General features: G+C 51.9%; 1 protein-coding gene across 3 annotated transcripts; it reads right to left on the bottom strand.

The window, feature by feature from the left end:
• Positions 1 to 6,865: 6,865 nt before the first annotated feature.
• On the bottom strand, positions 6,866 to 17,691 carry TXN2 (thioredoxin 2). 3 transcript variants are annotated; one of them, XM_074326330.1, is made up of 5 exons: positions 17,553 to 17,691; positions 16,498 to 16,785; positions 14,670 to 14,793; positions 7,641 to 7,762; positions 6,866 to 7,151 (listed from the first exon to the last, which is right to left on the bottom strand). In XM_074326330.1, the coding sequence occupies exons 2-4, from the start codon at positions 16,758 to 16,760 to the stop codon at positions 7,649 to 7,651; spliced, it is 501 nt and encodes a 166-aa protein (XP_074182431.1). In that variant the 5' UTR covers positions 16,761 to 16,785; positions 17,553 to 17,691; the 3' UTR covers positions 6,866 to 7,151; positions 7,641 to 7,648. The 3 variants fall into 3 exon arrangements, with proteins under 3 accessions (XP_074182431.1, XP_019569005.2, XP_019569007.2); XM_019713446.2 differs by lacking the exon at positions 6,866 to 7,151 and having other exon boundaries at positions 7,171 to 7,762; XM_019713448.2 differs by lacking the exons at positions 6,866 to 7,151; positions 17,553 to 17,691 and adding an exon at positions 17,412 to 17,546 and having other exon boundaries at positions 7,171 to 7,762.
• Positions 17,692 to 17,863: the final 172 nt, after the last annotated feature.

The following is a 17,863-nucleotide window of genomic DNA, read 5'->3' on the forward strand; positions in this document are numbered from 1 at the left end:
GGAAAAGGGTTCGGACTAGACCAGGGCCTGGTACAGAACAACTCCTTGGTAAGGTTATACTTGTACACTTCATTCATTCATTCATTCATTCATTCATTCATTCATTCATTCACCTTGCAGATTCCTTTGCGTTTGGCCCTCTGCTTAGGGAAATGGAAGGGTGTTCAAGGAAGAGCTGCTATAGGATGGACTTGGAGAGGGCTGTGGTCTTAGGAGCTGTGTTTCCTCAAAGTATAGTTCAGGATCCCGTGCATCCGAGGCAGTAGGGCCTTAAAATGCACATTCCTAGGTCCCACCCCAGACCTATCACCATAACCAGATCCTATGTGAACGGTTCCTTTGAACTCAGGGCCTCAGAAATGCCAGAATTTAGGGCCTGGAACTTTCTAAGGCAAAGGTGGCTGGAGGTGGGCCAGGTCTGATGACATTCCGGCTGCTCAGCCTCCCCTCCCCCAAAGTAAACCCGCAGGTGGAAGGTGCAGGTGCTCAGAGGGAACCGGCTCCAGTTTCATGCCCGGGGACACTCCTTCCAGGCTCTCCCTCCGACAATAAATTGCTCCCTTTGCCCTGGGAATTTCAATCTATAAAATCCGAAAAAGGAGCTAATAAGCTCTATGTTCAAACCTGTCCATTCCAACCTCATTCGTAATGGACAAAAATATTAACTGAAAAATCCTAAATATTGGACAATGGGGGAAAGGTTAAGGGTGGGACCATAGCTGAGTGACTTTCCCGGTCTCAGATGGAATAAAGGGTGGATGTGGAAATGCAGGGAGCTATTTCTATGGGGTAGTGATAAGGCAGTAAGGGAGGGAGAAGAGCAGGGACCCTGGAGGCAGACGGGCAGGTTTACACCCTGGCTCCGCCCCTTCCCTGCTGCAGGATCTGAGGCCCAGACTCAGGCCCTCTGTGCCTCGATTTCCTCGTCCATAAACTGGAGCTGATAATAGTCTCCATCTCCTAGGGTTATTGAGCACTGAAGGATTTAATATACGGAGTGTTTAGAACAGTGCCTGATGCTTCTGTCTGTTAGCCATTATTATTAAACTATGTCACAGGCTCTCATGGGCTGAGTTGTATCCCCCCTGCCCCTGCCAAAATTCATATGTTGAAGCCCTAACTCTTAGTACCTCAGAATGTGACTGTATTTGGAGACAGGGCCTTGACAGAGGTGATAAGGTTAAAATTAGATGATTTGGATGGGCCCTAATCCAATATGACTGATGTCCCTATAGAAAAAGGAAATTTGGAGAAAGAGCCATGAGGGATGTGTGGAAAGACCCTGTGAGGACACAGTGAGGAGGCGGCCACCTGCAAGCCAAGGAGAGAGGCCTCAGGAGAAACTAAACCTACTGGCACCTTGATCTTGGGCTTTTAGCCTCCAGAACTGTGAGAAATAAATATCTGTTGTTTAATCCACCCCGTCTGTGGTATTTTATTATGGCAGCCCCAGCAAACTAATGCACATGTCTGGAAACTTTTAATAGGATTCTTAGCACATAACAGCTCTGTGCTCTGACATCACATTGATTATCTCATGTCAATCTCTCAACCATGAGGAGGGTCCTAGCCTCCCATTTCAGAGATAAAGAAAACTGAGGCTTGGCTAGTAAGGGGGAGGGCTTGGATTAGAACCAGGTCTGTGTAACTCCAAGGCCCCATTCAAAACCTGCCTCCATCCCCCTCTGTGAGGCACCACTCAGCCCCCTGCCTCCCACCCTCCCTCCTTGCAGATAGCATGTACCTCTGTGTCTTTGCACATACTGTTCTCTCTGCCTGGAATGCTCTTCCCACTGCTGACCTCTCAGGCTAGCTTCTATTCAGTGATTCAAGACAAAACTCTTCTTTATTTTTCCTTTAGTTTCTCTCATTCACATTTATTTATTTTTTATTAAATTTACTGGGGTAACGTGGGGGTGGGTGAAAAAGGTGAAGGGATTAAGGAGTACAAATTGATAGTTCCAAAATAACCACGTGGATGTAGAGTATAGCATAAGGAATATAGTCAATAATATTGTAATAACTATATATGGTGTCCGATGGGTACTAGATTTATTGGGGTGATCACTTCGTAAGTTATATGTATGTCTAATCACTATGTTGTACACCTGAAACTAACATATTATTGTACGTCAACTGTAATTGAAAATAAAAAATTATTTAAAATAACAAAATAAATACATTGGGGTAACATTAGTTAATAACATTATGTAAATTTCAGGTGTACAACTTTATAATACGACGTCTGTATGTTCTATTGTGTGCTCTCCACCCAAAGTCTAATCTCCTTCCATCATCTTTCTGTTTGACTTCCTTTACCCTTTTTGTCCTCCCTCCATCCCCAAGACAAAACCCTTCTTGAATGTCACCTTCTCCCATGGTTTACCCAACAGTCCTTGCAGATTTGCTCCTCTTGAAAACTTCCAATCATTGTGTGCTTTACCTTTATGATGGTAAATGTTATTTGTTTCGACTGTGGCATTTATGCTTGAGATTGTATCAGTGTATTTACTGTGAGTCCCTTGAGGATGAGGGCTGTGTCCTCTGCTTTGAATTCCTCATTCATAGCACCAGACAGCCCCAGAGAGGCACTCACTCACCAGCTGGCTGAGGTTAGGACGTGAGGTTGCCATGTTGGGACTGGAGAGAATATTCCAGCCTTAGGAGTAGATACTGAGCAGAGGGAATCTCCTGCTTCCTGCCAGGGATGAGGGTGGGGGAAGCAGATAAAAGAGAGGGCCCTAAAGTCCCCGCTCTTGGCATGAGAAGAGGGATACTTGGACTGTCCTGGGGGTCGCTATGTAACAAATGGGGAAGGATGAAGGATGGGGCCAGGCCCCCTAGAGCCTGTTTCCCAGTGTGTGTATCTTGGGCACGTCTCACCACCTCTCGGGCCTCCATTTTCTCATATGTGAAATGGGAACGATGGTTCCCTCCAGTGGGTGTTGGGAGGGTTACATGTGGGTGAAGCATAGGGCAGTGTGGGGCTCAAAGGGATGGGTGCTGGACTGTGTCCCTGCTGGAGGCCAAGGAAGGCAGCCCACCAAAGAGACAGCTACTTGCCTATGGTCACCCAGTAAGCTGGCCGAAGGTGGGGAGCCAGCTGGCCCCCAATGAATAATTAGCAGTTGTGTAACAGGGGTGGCCTAGTTCCCAAGAAGCGCCCCCATCAGCAGCTGTGTGTGGTGAGCTGGCTTAGAGTTGGGAGCTCGAGTGATGGCGAACATGGCAGGACACATGGAGAACAGAGGGCCTGACTCGGTGAATTCCAGTGGGCATTCTCCAAGGGTGAGGTCACCACCTCTGATTCCCTGGGGCTGCCTGAGTTCACAGGCACCACTGAACCAGCTCTAGAGCAGAAGGGGGCGGTGGCAGGGCCAGGACACAGAGCCAAATCTAAGGCCTTCAGCCTGGTACAATGATGGCCCCTTATATGGTGGGTGCTTTGGTCCTTATCTCGGGAAGCCTGGTGTTTCCTGTTTAAGATGACCTCATTAATTAGTGATTGGAATCAGCCCCAGTTTGCAGATGGTGCCATTGAGGCTCAAACTGGTGAAAAACCTTGCGCCCAAGGGAAAGCTGTGTGGCTCATGGGCAAGAACAGAGACTGTGGAATCAAACACAACTGAGTTCCAATCTGAGCTCCAAAACGTGTTAATGCCAACTTACTTCAACATCCTGGGCCTCAGTTTCCTCGTCTGTAAAATGGGGATAATGACAGTCCCTGCCGCTTGGGGTTGTTGTGAAGACTCAGGGAGATGACACATGCAACACGCGCCCAGCAAGTGTGAGCCCTCGCTGTCCCCATTTTACTGATGTGAGAACTGAGCCTCAGAATGGTAAGGCAACTTGCTCCAGGCCATACACTGGTACGTGGCAAAGTCAGGACTTGAACCCAGATCTGATTCTTCCTGCCCTACTTACACCACTATGAAGAGCCCGGGGGTGGCTCCCAGCTTCCAAAAAACTGTCAGGAGGCAGACAGAGAGGCGAGGTTTCTGGGAACAACCAGTGGCCCACATTTCCGATGGAGCCGTGGAGGCCAGTCCTGGGGTCCAGGGCTCAGGGTCACGCCTGCAGCTGCTGTTCCAGGCAGCAGAGAGGAATTGTGGCAACATGCCTGGAAGCCTTGCTCGTTCCACAGTGTCCTTATCCCAACATTGTTCCCTGGACCCTCCCAGCCCAGAGCCCACACATTAGGGATTTCCGGCGGCCTGGCCAGAACTACCTTCCCTTCCCGGAGAGGCTTTCCCCAGGCGGCTGGGGTTGGGGCTGAGCTGGACCCAGGCCCTCTGCACTGGGCAGGGACTGCTGGGAAGGGCACTGGCTGCAGCACTGTCAACATGCCCTTGACTGGACAGGTCCTGGCCCCAGAGACTGCCCTCCTCACTCCTCCTGAAGCCGAGGGAGAAAAGGCCATGACTCATTTTCACTTTAGGGCTGGCTGAAGTCAGGGCACTTGGCTTCAAGTCCCTGTCACAGACACACTGTGACCTGGACACGGCACCCCTCCTCGTGCCCTTTTGGGGGAGACTGGACGATACCTGCGGTCCCTTCAGGCTCTGACATTAGTTGGGGAGTGACCTGCAGCCTCTGGCTCTGCAGTCTTAGAGCATAAGCTTCTTGACACGGTCCGTTTCCCTCCTCTCTTCTGTGTGTGTAGAAGGAACCCACGTTAGTGACCACCATTCATTCATCCAAATGCTTCTAAGAACTGCTAATACTCTTCGATGATGACCGATTCTATTTGAAGTGGCTTCTCAGCCATTCCACTGCCACCCCGCTGTGCTCAGTCTGCTCATCTGTGAAGTGGCGAGAACTCTGGCCTGGCAGGGGTGTTAGAAATGACAGTCAGGGAGCCAGCACAGCCGCCCCAAGCTTCCCTCCCCTACTCCTGCCTCCATGTCAACTGCATCAACTTGATATCAGGAGAATAAATGTCCACAAGTCACATGCCAGCACATCTTGGGGCTGAGGGGGTGCCTGTGGCCGTGCCCCCGACCTCCGGCTTTCAGCAAGTGCCCCCTGCCCCACAGCAGGACCTCCAGGCCCTGAGGCCGCACTGCCAAGTCCCTTTCCCACGGGCAGGAGGGCAACCGTGGGGCCGACGATGCAGAACCAGCAGAGTCCCAGTGAGGTCAGCACCGTGGAATTAGTCAAACAGGATTACTCTGAGGATTCTGTGCCTACAGTGACTCATGCCAGGAGCAGCCTGCCAGGCAGTGACTGCCAACCTGGGAGGGCACGGACACCAGCTCCCCTCGGACCACAGCACACCTTTTAAGGAGAGGGAGCTGGGGGCAGTGCAGAGGCTCTGCCTCTGGCCCTGAGGCCTTTGCGGGCCCTTCTCCACAGCTGCCTAGGACAGAGGCCAGACCCCGACCTACGTTCAAATGTGACATCTTCACTTTTTAGACGTGACCTTGGGCAAGTCAATTTCTCTGAACCAGTTTCTTCACCTGTAATATGGAAATAATACTTGCCTCACAAGACAGGAATTAAATGAGGTAATGTGTGTGAAAACTGCTTGGCAAAGGGTGCCTTTTAAGGAGTGGCAGTGGGGTATAGTGGGAAGGGCCCCGGTGCCAGTCAGGGTGCCTGGCTCTGAATTCCAGCCCCACCCCTTACTCTCTGGGTGTCTCTGAAAGCTCGGCATCAGTGCCTCTCCTGTAAAATGAGCTGACACTACCTGCCTTGTCAGCGTGCTGAGGGATTAAGAGCATACATACACTCCATTTTACAAGATGACGGGGGAGGCTTAGGAGCAGGGGCTAGCCTGCCTGGCCTTGAACCCCAGCCTGGGTACCTGTGGGCTTCACGATCTTGGACAAGGCCCTTAACCTCTCAGAGTGGGTCTCACGGGTAAGAGAACCGTGATGCTAACGCTCACCTAGTGGACCGCTGCTGGGTGAGGTGCTTGGAACAATGCCTGGCACCCAGGAAGTGCTCTTGAGACCGGCTGCTCTGCTGTCATTCATCTGACGCACGGCTCACGGCCTTTCCTCACTAATGTCAGTGCTGGTTTATTTCCCCTCCATCTGCCTTTGACAGACCCTGGGCCTGCAGTCTTTCAGAGGCCACAGGCCCCATTTCTGAGGCAACTCTTCTCTCCTGCTTCAGTGAGCAGCCTTCCCAAGGCAGCCCTTGAGTGACAAGCGGTTGCACCCCTCAAAGACCCCAGAGTAACTCAGGCAGTTCCAAAAGGAACAGGCGAGCCACTGAGAACAATGCACACAACAATGAACAGAGCACCCCAGGGCCAAGGAGAAGGGTGCCAGGATACCGCTGCTGTTGAATGCCCACGGCTCCCAGGAAGCTGGCACCTCATCTGGGCAACCCAGCCAAAGGGCAGCTCAACCCCAGGAGGGAGATGGCTGGCAGGCCTGCTGATCTGCCTGACACCTCCTCCATGGGCCAAGGGGAGCTGGGAACGAGGGAGCGGAGAGCCTGGCCCCAAGGCTGGGGAGTTCCTGTGGCATCCACAGGGAGGATGGCAGGCCGGCTCCCTCAGGGGTCAGGCTTCCCGTGGGAGTGGCCATGCGCCAGTCAGCAGAGGACACCCCAGAAGGATCAAGGGGGCCAGCTGTACGAGCCCGGGCTTCCGAGGAAACCACATCTGGGTAGAATCCCTGGCTCTGTGCCCCGTGAGCCTCAGTGTCCTCATCTGTGTAATGGGAACAATGAACACCCTTTTGTTTTACTTGCATGGGAAGGTATCCCCAGAACAGTGGCCAGTGCTGACAAGTGTTAGTAACAGGAAGGGTTAAGAGCAAGCGGGTGGTAAAGCGTCAGAGGAAACGGGGAGCAGCCCAGCCTGCGAAGGGGTCACGAGGGCTCCCAGAGCCCAGACAGAATGGAAGCTGTCGACAGTGCAAACCCTCCTTTTATTGGTTTGGTTTGTTCCCAGTGAAACCTTCTGCTCAGAGACCCAAAGACCAGCTAATGGTGAGGGAGGGTGGTGTCTGGAGACTCCCAGAGTCAGTCTGCAGGACTCCCCCGCCCAATGCGAATCCACTGCTTTTGTGCCTGAGAGGAAAGAAGGGGGCTGGGGGCTGTAGGGTAATTTAGCACGGGGGGGGGGGGGGGGGGGCCCAGGGTCTGTTCTTCACAGCAGGAGGTAGAAAGGATCACATAAAGTCCTTTATTACAGACCTACAAAAAAATGAGAGAATTATATATTACTCTCACTTGTTTAAGTTTCTTTTTTCCTTGTTTTTCTTTTTGCAAAACAACAGCAGGAAAGAAAAACGCAGGAGCCGGCTCCAGATGAGCCGGCACCAGGGTTGGGATCGAGAGGGGCCAGGGAGCCGAGCAGCAAGCTGTTGCTGCCAGAACAGTTAACACCGTGGCTGCCCAGGGGCTCTCTCCAAGCGTCTTGGGAGAACTGCGACAGCCCGGAGGGAGCAGACAAGAAGAATGGGTGGGAGGACAGCTGTCCCCAGACCAGCAGCAGCACCACTCTGGCGGCCACCCTGGCAGTCAGCCGGGTTAGAAGCACTCGAGGCTCATGTTTGGAGGCCTGGTCCTCAGGGGCCAGAGAGAAGGGAGGAGGCGGGAAGGGCCGACAGAGGACTGTGAGTTCTATCGGGGCCCCTCCTGGGACCATCGGGCCCCGTGGCCAAGGGCAGTCAGCGCTCTTCCCTGCTGGTCAGCCAATCAGCTTCTTCAGGAAGGCCTCCAGCTGGTCCTCATCCTTGATGCCCACAAACTTGTCCACCACGTCCCCGTTCTTGATGGCTAGGACAGTGGGCACAGCCGACACCTAGACGGACGGGACAAGAGACATCAAGTCATTCAGGGCTGAGCTCTTCGATCGCCATTCCCAAGGCTTTGCGGGGAAGGCTGGTGGCTGACGCAGGACCGTCACTGCGCAAAGCGTGGGTGGGGCCCCTTCCCTTGGTGCAGGGGTACTGCAGGGCTGGGAGGTCCACCCACTGGAGAAACTTTTCCATGTGGGCTCCCAGCAATACCCTTCCTCCCCCAACCACATGACTGACTCATTGGCCCAGTGGTTTGGCTGGAATGACAGGAGAGATTAAAATAACCCATGCAGCTGCAGGCCAGGGCTAGGGGTGGGGCGGAGCTGAGGGGCTAAGAGAACTTTCCTGAGGGGCAACCTGGTACGGGGGAGACCAGGAGATGGGAAGAGTCTGAATCCTGGCTTTGCCATTCATTCCTTGGCCACGTCATGCCACCTTCGGGGCCCTGATGCCCTCTTCCATAAAATGGGGACGGGAGGATCTACCTTGAGGGTTTAGCATAAAGATGAAAGGTTCACATATAAAGGATTGGTTAGGAGCTTGGGCTCTGGAGCTGGCTGACCCCATCTTGGGCCTCTCTGAGTGAGTCACTTCATGACTCTTAGGTCTCAGTGTTATCAGCAAATCAGATACTAACGGTACTTATATCAAAGGGTATGGGGGCTGAACAAAAACCACGTGAACAAACTCAGCACAGTGCCCTGCACCTGGCAGGGCCATCAACAGTGTTAGAACCTGGCATGGAGCCTGCTACACAGTGAGCATTCAGCAAATGGTGGCTGCAGAGGGCAGGTCAGAGAAGTCTACCCCGGGGCTTCATGCGCCACATTGCTCAGTGCCATGGTTAGCAGGGTCCAGACTCTACTGGGCAGGGGGCTCGGCCGTGTAGGGTCCCATGTTTGTTTATTACGCAGCTTGGGAGCCACATTCTTGGCCTATGAAGCATTTTCTCAAGCTCCCTCAGGGGACCTGTATAGATTACATGGTATGTAAACAAGGCCCACGGCACGCTGGCATTGAGCATTTTCTGTTCCCTGGGCGCCCTGCCTGGCATTTGTGGCCATTTGAAAACAAATATAAACAGAACAAGATAAACACAGGCTTTCTTATACACAAGTTAACTACAAAGTAACAATAGTGATTTACACAAACATACCAGGTAGTCACACATCCTGAGTGCTGTCCTGCCCTTGAGTCACTGCGGGAACCGGACTTAAGATTTGCGATGTCCCCACTGTACACGTCAGTTACAAAGAGAACTGGGGACCAGGCTGGTGCACCATCACCCACGGACATCATGTGCCAGGACTGACACCCCTCTCCTCATGGGCTTTGGGGACAAACGCGTCAGGTAAGACAACAGTCCCTGTGCTTTGCTAGTCCTCAGGCCCCTTTCAAGTACTGTCCTGGGACTGATATGGGTGGCAGCTGACACACTTCCCAAAGGTATGTGTGGGTAGACCACACGTCACTGGTTCCTGTCCTTGTCATTCTAGACTCTGGCATGGAGTTGGCATGAGGCTCATGCTGTCTCCAGACTCAGGCAGGGCCCAGCGGCTTTTTCCAGGATGCACCGCGAGTCACAGGCGCATGGTTTGAGGGCCGGTGCTTTGTTCTTCGGCGCCCTCTAGTGGTCTGTGAAGGAGCGGCCTCAAATCTGGCCACTCTCCACTGAGGCACAAAGGCTCAAGCACTCAACTGTTGAGCTTTGCCCTTACTGGGTCCCATCCTGTCCTGTTTCTTTTTTTTTTATTATTTTTTTAAATTAAATTTATTGGGGTGACAATTGTTAGTAAAATTACATAGATTTCTGTCCTGTTTCTTAACGGAGATAAAAGCCGTATGTCGCTGTGTGAGAAGTGGCCTAACTATTTTTACGTGTCCTCTAAGCAGGACTCTACACCTTCTGAGGTGGCTTGGGGTGGATTCATTTTTGCTGAAGGACTCCACATGAGTCCGCTACAATCGTACTCGGGTAAACTCACAGACCACGCTGCAGTCGGGTGTACAGCAGACACGCTGCGACTGTTTTCATGACAACCAAGGTCTAGTCATTACTGATCAAGGGTGTTCTCTGAAGTTTGAACCCCTGCCCCCCGCACACACACACACACAGCCGTGGGCTTGCCTGACACTGGATTTTCTGGAGCTGTGACTGGACTTCCATCACCCCCAAGGAGGAGGATGTGGCTTTGCTGATCCTGAGTTTGGCTCACCAATCAGGAGGGGGTGGTGCCTATAAACACTGCCTTAAATGGAAGTGCATAGGTCCTTAGCACATTCTTCTGGAACAGAGATCTCAGTGTAAGAGGGGCAGTGGTGACACCAGAATGCAGCATCCCTCAGGGAACTGAGGAGCTGGAGAAAAGACGAAAAGATGTGCTGCCTCTCCTCGTGCGCCATGAAGCCGCCTGGAGCCTCCCATGCTTGGCGGGAAGCCCGTGAGAACTCAGGGCGGGGGTGTGTGGGGGGCGGGGAGGAGGAGGTGGTGGTGGTGGTGGTGGTGGTGTGTGTGTGTGTGTGTGGTCTCTTCTCAGTAATCTGCAGCCCAAGCCCTGCACTGCCACTGAGCTCAACGTCCCTGCCATGTCTTCTCCCATCTCACCCCGATTTCCTCCATTTGTGAACTGTTAAGGATTTGCCCAGGCACAGGCCCAGTGCTAGGTGCTATAGGGTCCTGGAGACCTCGTCCCCAGCTAATTGCACGATTAATGCAAAGGGAAAGATCACTGTCACCCTGGCTGCCACACACTGGGTGCTTTTTAAGTGTCAGGGACGATACTAACCACTTCTGCATGCTATCTCATAAATTCTTGCCTCAAGTTGGGGTCACTTTTGAGATGAGAAGCCTGAGGCCCCAAAACTGAGTGACTAAGTGGTAGAGCTGGCATCTGAAACGAGATGCTTGACTTTGTTCTCTGTGGAGTAGTGATCAAACTGCACCGTACCTCAGCCCATTAGAAAGGAATTGGAGATAAATACTGGGTCCCAGCAGGTAGAGAAGCATTAAAAGGACGTCAGGTTTCCAAAGAGGAACACCAAATGTTTTGTAAAGCTTTTGGATACAGGAGGGTTCTTGGAAAAGCTATTATTGGAAACATCAAATCTAACTATACAACATTCTGGAAGAGGCAATACTATGGCGACAGTAAAAAGGTCAGCGGTTGCCAGGGGTTCACTCCTGCCAGGGAGGCGGGAGGTAAAGGTGGAGCACGGGGGATTTTTAGGGCAGAAGCTATGCCGTGTGACCCTGAAATGGTGGGTACACGTCATTATACATTTGCCCACACCCGTGAGATGCACATCGCCAAGAGTGAACCCTCTCTCTGACGGGTACCCTGTGCTGCGATGGTCGGTGAGGAGGCCTTTATGAGAACACTGTGGCCCCGGGAAGGCCAGCCCCCTGGCTTTATAACTTCTGTTGCTTGATGTTTGGTCCCAGACTCCCAGCAGTGGCATCACCTGGAAGCTTGTTCGAAACACAGAATCTGGGACCCTTCTTGAACCTACTGAATCATAACCTGCTTTTCAACATCCCAGGTCGTATTCATGTTTGAGCAGCACAGATTTAGAAGCCTTTCAAAACAGGGGGACATGGTGATGAGGAAGCATAGTACATTCCAGCTATGAAATATTAGTATTCAATGAACTATGAGGTTATATGGACCATTAAAAAGAATTCAAACAAAAAACCCAAGCAAGGTACCCCAAATGTCGACAGCAGCTGTGTTTGGATGGTAAGATTGCAGGTAACTTTTTTCTCTTTATAGTTACTTGGCTGTTTTTCTAATGTTTTTAAAGGGCATTCTCTGTAAGATGAGGAAATAAAAGGCTAACACTCCAAGTGTGAGGTGAGAAGCAGAAGCCCTAGAGGAAAGCACAAAGGCTCAAGGGTCCACACCCACACCCACAATTTTGCTCCTGGCTGGCAAGGTCTGCATGACCTGGGAAAGCCCAGCCACTCAGCAGGACCCGAGGAGCTGGGAGAGCAGAGAGCGCCTCACTTCCCCAAGCCAGGGCAGTGAAGACTCGGGGAGAGCAGTGGCTACAGACAGCGGAACCCCAACACCCCAAGTGCTTTTCCCTTCCCTTTCCTTTGGGAGACAGTGAAATTCTAGGGTGGGCAGTTGACTGAAGCATAAAAAGTGTGGTGTAAGGGGAGAGGCATTTGTGAGGAAGGAGACCCACCCTGAGGCTGTGCTGGACATAGAGGGGCTATCAGGAGAGCTGGGGAGAGATACCCGATTCCCTAAATATAATTTAAAGCAGTTTCTCCAACAAGTTATCCAACATTTGGAAAAGCACTTTCAGGCCTCGGGAGAAGCTGTTCCCGGAGATACTATGGATTTCTTAGCTGAAACTCCTTTCTCTGGCTCTCTTCCAGAGACCAGGTGTGCCGGAAGGAAGGAAAGGGTTGGAGGAGGGGTGAGGAGGCATCCCAAGCCTGCAATGACATCCGCCCAGGGCCTGACAAACAAGGAAGTGGGGATCAGGTGACTGGGCCCAGCAGCTTTGAGGTCTTTCCGTGTGACCCACATGCTATCTGGACAGTGGACAGAGGGGGGAGGAGAGAGATCCTATAAGGGGGCCCCCCACACACTTCCCAGGCTTAAGCATAGGACTTTGGCATTCAGCTCTATACCACCAGGCTCAGGGGAATGGGGTGGTCATGGGAATTCTCACCACCCATGGGACCAGCTGGCAGGAACTGGATTATTGTTCTCTGCATCTGTACCGTTACCACAGTTGGCGCTCAGGCTGTGTCTGCTGAAGTTCCACTGGCTGAGGCTGAAGCTGTGGTGTTGGGCAGTGCCAGGAGAGAGCCCAAGACATCGTACGCCTGCCCGTCACCCGCGGATGGCCAGGAGCTCCAGCCCCAAGCGCAATCAGGTCACACCCGCCTTCTCACAGCTGCTGGGGGACTCAGGGGGAGTAAAGAAAGCCAGGGGCATCTAAATGGTCAGACAAGTGCCCCTCTGACTGAGTGCTCAGTAGGAGAGAGTTGACAAAAACGGCCAAGCTCCTGTAGGCAGCCAGCCTTGGTTCCCCAGTGCCAAGGACGGTCTGACTTCGGTAACACAGCCCCAACCAGCTTTGCCTGCTTGGCATCTACTTCCTTTGCCTCTGGTCATGGCAGCCTGGTTTGCCTTCGGGGGAGCACTCCAGCCCCAGCCCAAAGGGCAGCTAGCTGATGCTCACCCCTGCTCCCACCCATTGCCTGCCACAAGGACAGGCTGGTCTAGTAAGAGTTGATCCTGGACTTCCAAATTCTGGGAAAGAAAGAGGCCCCCTCTTTCAGTCTCTTGTTACCCGAAGAAGGGAGGGACGAAGGTTCACTCTGGCCAGATCCATATTTCTTCAAGAGAACCAGAAATCTGGATTTTCCCATGAAAGCTTCTGAGTTCTAAATATCAGCATCCGGCTTGGTATTTTATAAAAGCACTTCAAGGACCCTACCAAACCTGTCACGGAGCTGGATTTGGCCCACCGGCCACCAGGTGCGACCACGGCTCTGTAACGTTTTCCTCAGCATGGCTATGCAAGTGCCTTCCATGACGGATACAGACGACTTTCTCAGCTGCCTGTCCTTTCACTCCTTGCTCCACCCTTCACTCCGGCCATCCAGCCATAAGGGACCTCTCCCCTTTCTCAAGGCCCAGAGAATGTCCTCACTTCCCATGCATTTCCTGTTCTTCTTCTCCCAGCATGCTTTGCTCTGGCACACAGGCCCTGCTCTTCCGTGAGCAAACCTGTGAGACCCTGCCTTTAGGGCTTTTGCATTTGATGTCTGCTTTGCCTGGCTCACTCTTACACAGCTGCGTGCTTCACCCCTTACTCCCTTCAGTCCTAGTGCAGATGTCAGCTTCTCATCGAGGCCTTTCCTAGACCATCCTTTTAAAAACGAATCCCTCCCCAGTCCCAGCTCAGCACTCCCACCCCTTCTTCCTGATTTATTTTTCCCCACAGCACTTATGATCGAAAACAGGGATCAGGGAACTACAGTCCTAGTCCAAACCCAACCCATTGCCTGTTTTTATAAATAAAGTTTTATCGGCACACAACCACGCCTATTTGTTTATATACTGTCTGTGGCTGCTGTAGTGCGACACTGACAGCTGAGTCTTTGCAACAGAGACCAATGCCCTACAAAGCCTCAACTATGTACCACCTGGTCCTTTAGAGAACAAGCCTGCCAACCCCAATCTAAAATGCTGGAATGTGGGCTCCATGAAGGCAGGGGTTTTGACAGTTTTGTTCACCGCCACATCTTCAGCACCAAGTACAGCACCTGGCGTGTAAGGGACTCTGAATAAGTATCTGTTGAATGAAGGCTCCTGCCCCATGTCCTGGTGCACGGCCCATGCCCCAGGCCCCTCCTTCTTCACGCACCTCAGGGCTCCGCTCAGAGGGTCCCTCTAATGTGATGCCTCCCTGTCCCCTCTCCTCCCCCCAGTAACAATCAATCCCTTCCTTTGTGCATCTCTGCTCAGCACTTCTCACCCTACGCTGAAATGATCTGGTAACTGTTCTCCCACTAGACTCAGAGCTGCTTGGGGACGAGCTCCACTGATCTGTACCAGAGTTTGGAATGCCTGGCACACTGGAGGGCTCACAAATGACTGCTGACTGCACATGTGGCTGGATGGATTCCTGAAGGAAGGAATCACCAATGTCCCGAGATACAGGGTCATACATCCCACCTCATGAAGGTGGTGACGAGAGAGAAGTGGCTCAGAGATCAATGGAGTCACCTCTGCAAAGTGCTCTGAACTGAGAGCTAGAAAAACCAAGACACCTCCCCTTCCTGGCTACCTGGTGGTCCCCAAGACATCCCCTGCCCCAGCTATCCTGTGGCCCCAAGCATGCCCCACACCAGCTGCCCTGTGGCAATCCCCCGCCAATCCATACCTCATACTCTATGGCGAGGTCTGTGTGGTCGTCAATATCCACCTTGGCCATCACCACCTTTCCATGCTGCTTGGCCACCACCTTCTCTAACCTTGGCCCCAGGATCTTGCAGGGACCACACCACCTCGGAAAGGGAGAAAGGAAGCATTCCATCACAAAAGTGCTCACCAACCGATCTACGGTCCCCCCAGAATCTTCTCTTGACACATATCTTACTGAAGGAACTTTTGTCCTTATTACCTCTGTTTACAGTGTTTGAATATTAACCTGTGATGTTGACATCCCAAACGGTAACGTCAGCAGACTCTGCAACTGGAGAATTCTCACAGGTCCCTAACTTCTAAGACACAGGCCTGATCCCAAGACTCTGATAAAGGTTCTTTCACTTATTTCAGTACCTCTAAAAGAAACACACTGTCATGCAGAAGAATATGGGATTTGAAGCAAAAAGGTTTGGGTGCAAAGAGAGGCTCCTGACGCACCAGCTGACCGTTCTAGGGCCTGTTTCCCCACTTGAAAAAGAGAGACTATACTTCTCAAAGCTGTAATGAGAAATCCACTAAGCAAGACCAGGTGGATTAACATGCTTTGTCAACTGAATAATTACTTCAAACACCTCATTGACTCAGAACTAAAAGGAAGAGAAACCTTTTAGTTTGAAGGTTGTGCAAGGTTACAGAGCTAGTAAGAAGCACAGCTGGGACTAGAACCCAAGGTTGTGTTCTAAGTGTCTTCTTTTAGGCCCGGCCCTGTGTCAATGACTATTGCTGCACTAAACACAGGTGTTCCACTCTAGGTGTTGATTCTTTGAGAACAGGCTGTCATCCCTAGGTATGTGGCACTCAGGACAATGCCTGGATAAACTCACACCTTGCTTCCTTGTTGGAGAAGAAAATGAAGCATCACCCCACTTATCGTGCATTTTGAAAACCCTGGAGTGCTCACTGTACCAGGGCAGAACATGGAGTCCTGGCTGATGGACTCCTATTTTATTCTTAGCCTTCAAAACCCTTTCCATTCAGAGATTTCAATTCATGAACTTACAACACCAAAAAACCCAGGCTGCGAGACCTTATCTCCTATTACAAGTGAAGAAAGGGAGGGACAAGGACATCAAATGGCCTTCCCAAGGCGACATGGTGAGTCAGAGAAAGAACAGGAAAGAACAGAAAGAAGCTGTCAGAAATTTGCCCAGCAAGCCTCCCAACCTGTAACTGAGGCTACATGGGCTCCTTCCAGAATATCTCATTCGGAGGGGGCTTGTCCAGTTTTCTAATCGCCTAACCAGGCCCCAAGGGCCTGGAAATGAAGGACAGGCTAAAAATCAGTAGGCCGTAGGCATTTCAATATCCCGAAAACAAACTGTCACAGCACTGAAAAGAAACTCCCGCCCATCCCCCACACCTGGGGCACCACTGCAGTGGCACTGGTCTCTTTTTGCCATCCCTTCCCAGTTTTGGTGGTTAAGATGTTAAAATAAAATCAACGTTATCTGCAGGGCCAGGAACTGCCATATGCCAAAGGCCAAATGCTGCTGTAGTCATATTTTTCATGCTTTGGTCCAAGCTGAAGATGACTCTGAGCCATTCAGGCAGTGAGATACACAATACAAGCGATTCCCACCACTAACCACAGCGAACTTTGAAGACTATTTACTAGTCTGTTTCCTATCAGACTGCACTCAATTTTACAGAGCAGGGATTGGGTCTCCCAGTGTTTGTAGTGAATATGGATGAGAAGCACCAACCATGGTCCTTGAGACATAGCAGGTGCTCAAAAATATCTGAACAAGTGACACCCCCGTCTTCTCTTGACTCCCAGGACTCACTGTGCATGGAAATCCACAACCACTGGTGTCTCACTGTTGACAACTCGGTCTTGAAAGTCAGGTCCATCCTGGATGTTAAAGGTTGTTGAACAGACTCTGGTGCTGAATATTGAACGTGCTTGGCTGGGTGTTATTGTCAGGTTACCAGGACTGCATCGTGGGGTCTGCAGGGCCCTGGAGGTGAGGGGTTCCCACCAACCTTGAGGAGGCTTCCTGGAGATGACAGAGGCCAGGAACCTCCTCAGGAGAAGTCGCTGAGCCATATGTCAGGGGAAGAGGCAGGAAGAGCTGTTGAAGACAACAGGAAGTCAAAACACCAGAAAAAGACAGGTATCTGGGAGTACTGGGGGCTCAAGATGCAGGGCTGGAAGCAAAATGCCAAGAAATAATATATAACATTTTTGCAATAGAGGTGAGCAAAGAACGAGAATCAAAGGGAAGGAATTGCAAACCAGGACAAAACTGGGTTGACAACCAAAACGAAATCAGATATTGGTGGGATTATAACAGAAGGAAAGGGAGAAACCCTTATTTACGGAGCACCTGCTAAAGGCCAAGTGCCTTACATACATTATAGTCCTCCCAGATCAACTTTGAGCAAGTTTCTAGAGTACTGCCCCTATTACAGATAAGGCATCCGAGGCTCAGTTAAGTTGTGACACTCCCAAAGTAGACCAACTATAAAATGAGAGTCGACACTGGAACCCAAGGCTGTCTGCAAAATCCTTACTCTATCGATTACTTTTTAAAAAGTGTCTTAATGGGAAATTAAGGAAAAAGGGGGCTTGTCAAAGGATCAGGAAAGAGGAACCACAACAATTCCACGAGGAACTAAAAGGCACAGAAACAGGAGTCTGGGGGAGAACTAAAAAAGGAACGCGCGTGTGGAGGGAACTGGGGCAAGCGGACGTCACCAGGGACCCCGGCTCTCCCGAGGACAGGTCCTCCCGCCCGGGGCCTCCGCCCACTCAGCCACCGGACGCCATAGGAATGCGCCCGCAGCGTGCTTCAGCCGGGGTACCACCTCGAGCCACCCGCGTCCCAGGGCCTCCTACCTCCCCGCAGCACGAACGGAGAGACGCACAGCCCGGCCCACCACGCCTGTCAAGGGCACTCTTGCCGTCACTTCCTTAGAGGCGGGCCTTTGATCGTCACTTCCGGCCAGGCAACCTGGAGGGGCAGCTCGGATTTTCCGCCAATGGGGATGGCGGAGGAAGGAACACCTAAAGGGGCGGAACCTCAGTTAGGGACCGGAAGAGAGGGACTCTAGTAGGGAGAGACCGGAAAATGGGGGGCGGGCTTTTGGGGAGGGACCGGAAAAGGCGGTTGCTCTCGGGGGAGGGGCCGGAAGAAGTGGGCGGGCCAT

Source organism: Rhinolophus sinicus, linkage group LG02, assembly GCF_036562045.2.
Source record: "Rhinolophus sinicus isolate RSC01 linkage group LG02, ASM3656204v1, whole genome shotgun sequence".
NCBI classification, from domain to species: Eukaryota; Metazoa; Chordata; class Mammalia; order Chiroptera; family Rhinolophidae; genus Rhinolophus; species Rhinolophus sinicus.